The 3,042-nt window shown below is 44.7% G+C and overlaps 2 protein-coding genes across 2 annotated transcripts; both read right to left on the bottom strand.

Annotated features, from left to right (window-relative positions):
* Nucleotides 1-520: 520 nt before the first annotated feature.
* On the bottom strand, nt 521-1,126 carry PPTG_01672 (hypothetical protein; the record flags this gene model as incomplete). Its single annotated transcript, XM_008895055.1, has 1 exon — nt 521-1,126. The coding sequence occupies one exon, from the start codon at nt 1,124-1,126 to the stop codon at nt 521-523; it is 606 nt and encodes a 201-aa protein (XP_008893303.1).
* Nucleotides 1,127-2,247: 1,121 nt separating this feature from the next.
* On the bottom strand, nt 2,248-2,928 carry PPTG_01671 (hypothetical protein; the record flags this gene model as incomplete). The annotated part of the gene is made up of 1 exon (XM_008895054.1): nt 2,248-2,928. The coding sequence occupies one exon, from the start codon at nt 2,926-2,928 to the stop codon at nt 2,248-2,250; it is 681 nt and encodes a 226-aa protein (XP_008893302.1).
* Nucleotides 2,929-3,042: the final 114 nt, after the last annotated feature.

The following is a 3,042-nucleotide window of genomic DNA, read 5'->3' as shown; positions in this document are numbered from 1 at the left end:
CATAGCATTATCTGGCCGTCACAGTCTTCTGAGTATATTTATGCTATACGAGACTTATACAAAGGAACACTACAAAACGAAGTCTGCGTTTAATTGGTGTTAGTTCGTAACGATAAGCTCGGTAATACTTTCGTTTAGCGTGCTTGTTCAACTTGGACACATGTCGGCACGCTTAATCAAACGAATCCCATTGATTAAAAGTTGCAACCACTAAACAGGTATGAGAGCATTTGTGCTAACCTGTAAATTTTTGAGCGTCCTTGGGCGAAGCTCGACTTTGTTTAATATATTATAATAAAAATGTTAAAAAAACGCGGTGGAAAACCAATAAAATAGTTTGCATTGGTGATCGGATCCTGTATTCGATTGATTTATCTTAGTATATTTGCTCAAGAACAAGAACAACGCAGTTACGAATGGAGTACGACATTTACAAAAATGACATGATGAAACAGTAAGCAGTGTAGCTGTTGCTACTTACCACTTGTAGCATTGACTGCATACGCGTTAATTACAAAGTCTAAGGCAAAATAGTCGCCCAAATAGCAGCCACTGAATCGAGTTCATCGCCACGCTTTCCATAGAATCCACCCACCTGGTAACCCTCCTGAGCACTCTCCTTACCAACCTCATTCGTCGGTGTTCCACCTGAGATAGAGTTGTTCTTATTGGTGGTGAGCTTGATGTACGAGATGCGCTTTCGACCATCCTTCTCACCAGTATGGGCCTCGATGCTTATGATGTACTCGCCCGGGTTAAGAGTGAGTGTTTGTGGATCTCCACCTTCCCCGCCAACGTAGTTTGTAACCGGCTCCCCTGCCAAATTTTGGTGAATGATGCCAATGCCGTTGACGCGCTTGCCGGTACGGATCGTAACGCCCTTCACAACTTCTCCTGGCTCAACGGCGTCCCGATACTCGTACGCATCGTTGCCAGTGCCGCCGAATTCCAAGCCAGATAGAAGTGGGTGTAGTGGTCTTTTTCCCGCCGGGGGGTCTGTAGCGTTGTTTGTGAACTGCTCCTTGATGTCCGTCGCGTAGTCCTTGAGCTTTCCAAAATCAAGAGCGCTTGTGGTGCCTGCCACTAGCACCACCGCCACAAGAACCTGGAAAATACATCTCACCATTTTCGCCTTTTATCGGTAAAAGGTGAATTCGATAATGACTGAACCTCGCAGGCTTGCACGAATTGCCGCCCACACGATCCAGGACTCACTCCTGATGGGATCAAAAACATGATCTGTCGACATGCGATCCAATAAAAATGTAAAGTACGGTGTTATGTCGTCTAATCAAAACCCATAGTTTCAGAACGCCATGCCTGAAATTCGTTCTATTGGCACAAGTTACGATGACAACTATTGCAGTCTTATGAAAGGGCTGAAACAAACACTGTGCAGTTCTATTAATGCAATATGTAGAATTAGAATGATAACGGATCAGCAAACAAATCTAAAGGCTCTGATACGAAACCAACCACATTACTCGTAAGTCTATGAACTCAGAAAAAAAAAAAAACAATTGCCATGTCCAAAGGGGTCCTTAATAATTGTACCAAAATTGACCAGTAAATTCAGTGCTTGTACTTCCTCTGCCAATTTTCGATTCTCACCAGATGGAGAATCACAGGATTGAACATGCACACCTAAATCCATGAACATACATACGTGTCACACTTTCCTACATGTTACAGTTAATCCACGTTAGTCTTCAGGACGGTTACAACTTGATAACCCATCCAACCAAAAAAAGGAGACAAGATTTAGGCTGTGCTATACTGCACTAATGCGCGAGGACCGATTTTTTTTTTTGAACTTTTGGGTTTACACCTAAAATATTCGCACGGCGATAAAATTTTAGATGATGGACGGCATGGATCCATTTCCCACGATGAGAGAGTTTGTCCAGGGAGACGGAACTGTGTGTGTATTTCTTGCGCTAACGCAATAGCAGAATAAAATATCATGAGTGTTCGAAGGATTGAGCTTTTCAGTACCGTGGAAATCCCATTCACCGTGAATAACCATGTATATTACGCGGTCGGTGTCAATGTGAATCGGGAGTTTTAAGATGATTCTCAGACGCGCCGTTCTCGTCAGTCATCATTTTTTTTTTTTTTTTTGATTTCTTTAGGATTCCGTCCTTCATTCGTCACAATAAAACATTTCCTAACGGAAAAAGAGCAAAAAGAACTCTATAAAATGAAATTAAACCAGGAGTTTACGTTCCCAATGCAACTACGTCTCCATCAGCGAAAATGCACCGATCCATGCATATTTGACATCGACAGATCACCGCCAACTGCACGCTCCATAGTAGCAGACAACGCGTCCGTAGTAAAGTCAGCATCCAAAGGATGCGTACCCACCCGCGTCTTGCCACGTTTCGTACGAATCACGAGCAATCCAGGCTGTTGCTGTCTGTGACTGTGGCCAACAGCCGTCTCGATCAACTTCCGGACCGGGTGCTGCTGCGTCTTCCAGTCCACATACGCAATACTAAGACTCTTTGAGTGACGGAACCTTTTAGCGACTTCCTTTGCTGCTTGCATCTCCTGCTCACGCTTCTTCTTATCACCCGACAAAACGAATACAGCGCACAGAGATGACGAGCCCGATGTGGCATGTTTGCCAATATTACACAGCTTGGCCTCATTACCAGCATGTAATTTCTCAATCTCACCCGTCTCCCGCATACGTTGCAAACGTGCAATATGCTTCTCAATAGCGAAATTATACACTTCATACTCGTCCACTTCACCGACAAATTTCGTGAGTTGGCCTTCCCAAATGTACGCAAACGTCGGGAACTTGTCGATGCCATTGGCACGACACAATTTTGAGTACTTATCGCAGTTCACGGCACCTACACGCACTTTGCCATTCAGATCGCGTGCCACATTTTCGTATTTACCGCGGAACTCGGCCATTGGTGCGTCCATCTCGTAGAACTGCACGAGCCACTCGTTGTTCGCGTCTTTGCCGGGGAATTTCTTCTTCGACAGCGACTTTACAGGCGACTCGGGTCCATACAACGTCGTGGG

Source organism: Phytophthora parasitica, assembly GCF_000247585.1.
Source record: "Phytophthora parasitica INRA-310 unplaced genomic scaffold supercont2.3, whole genome shotgun sequence".
In the NCBI taxonomy this organism is placed as follows: Eukaryota; Oomycota; class Peronosporomycetes; order Peronosporales; family Peronosporaceae; genus Phytophthora; species Phytophthora nicotianae.
This window is presented reverse-complemented; position numbering and strand designations above follow the sequence as displayed.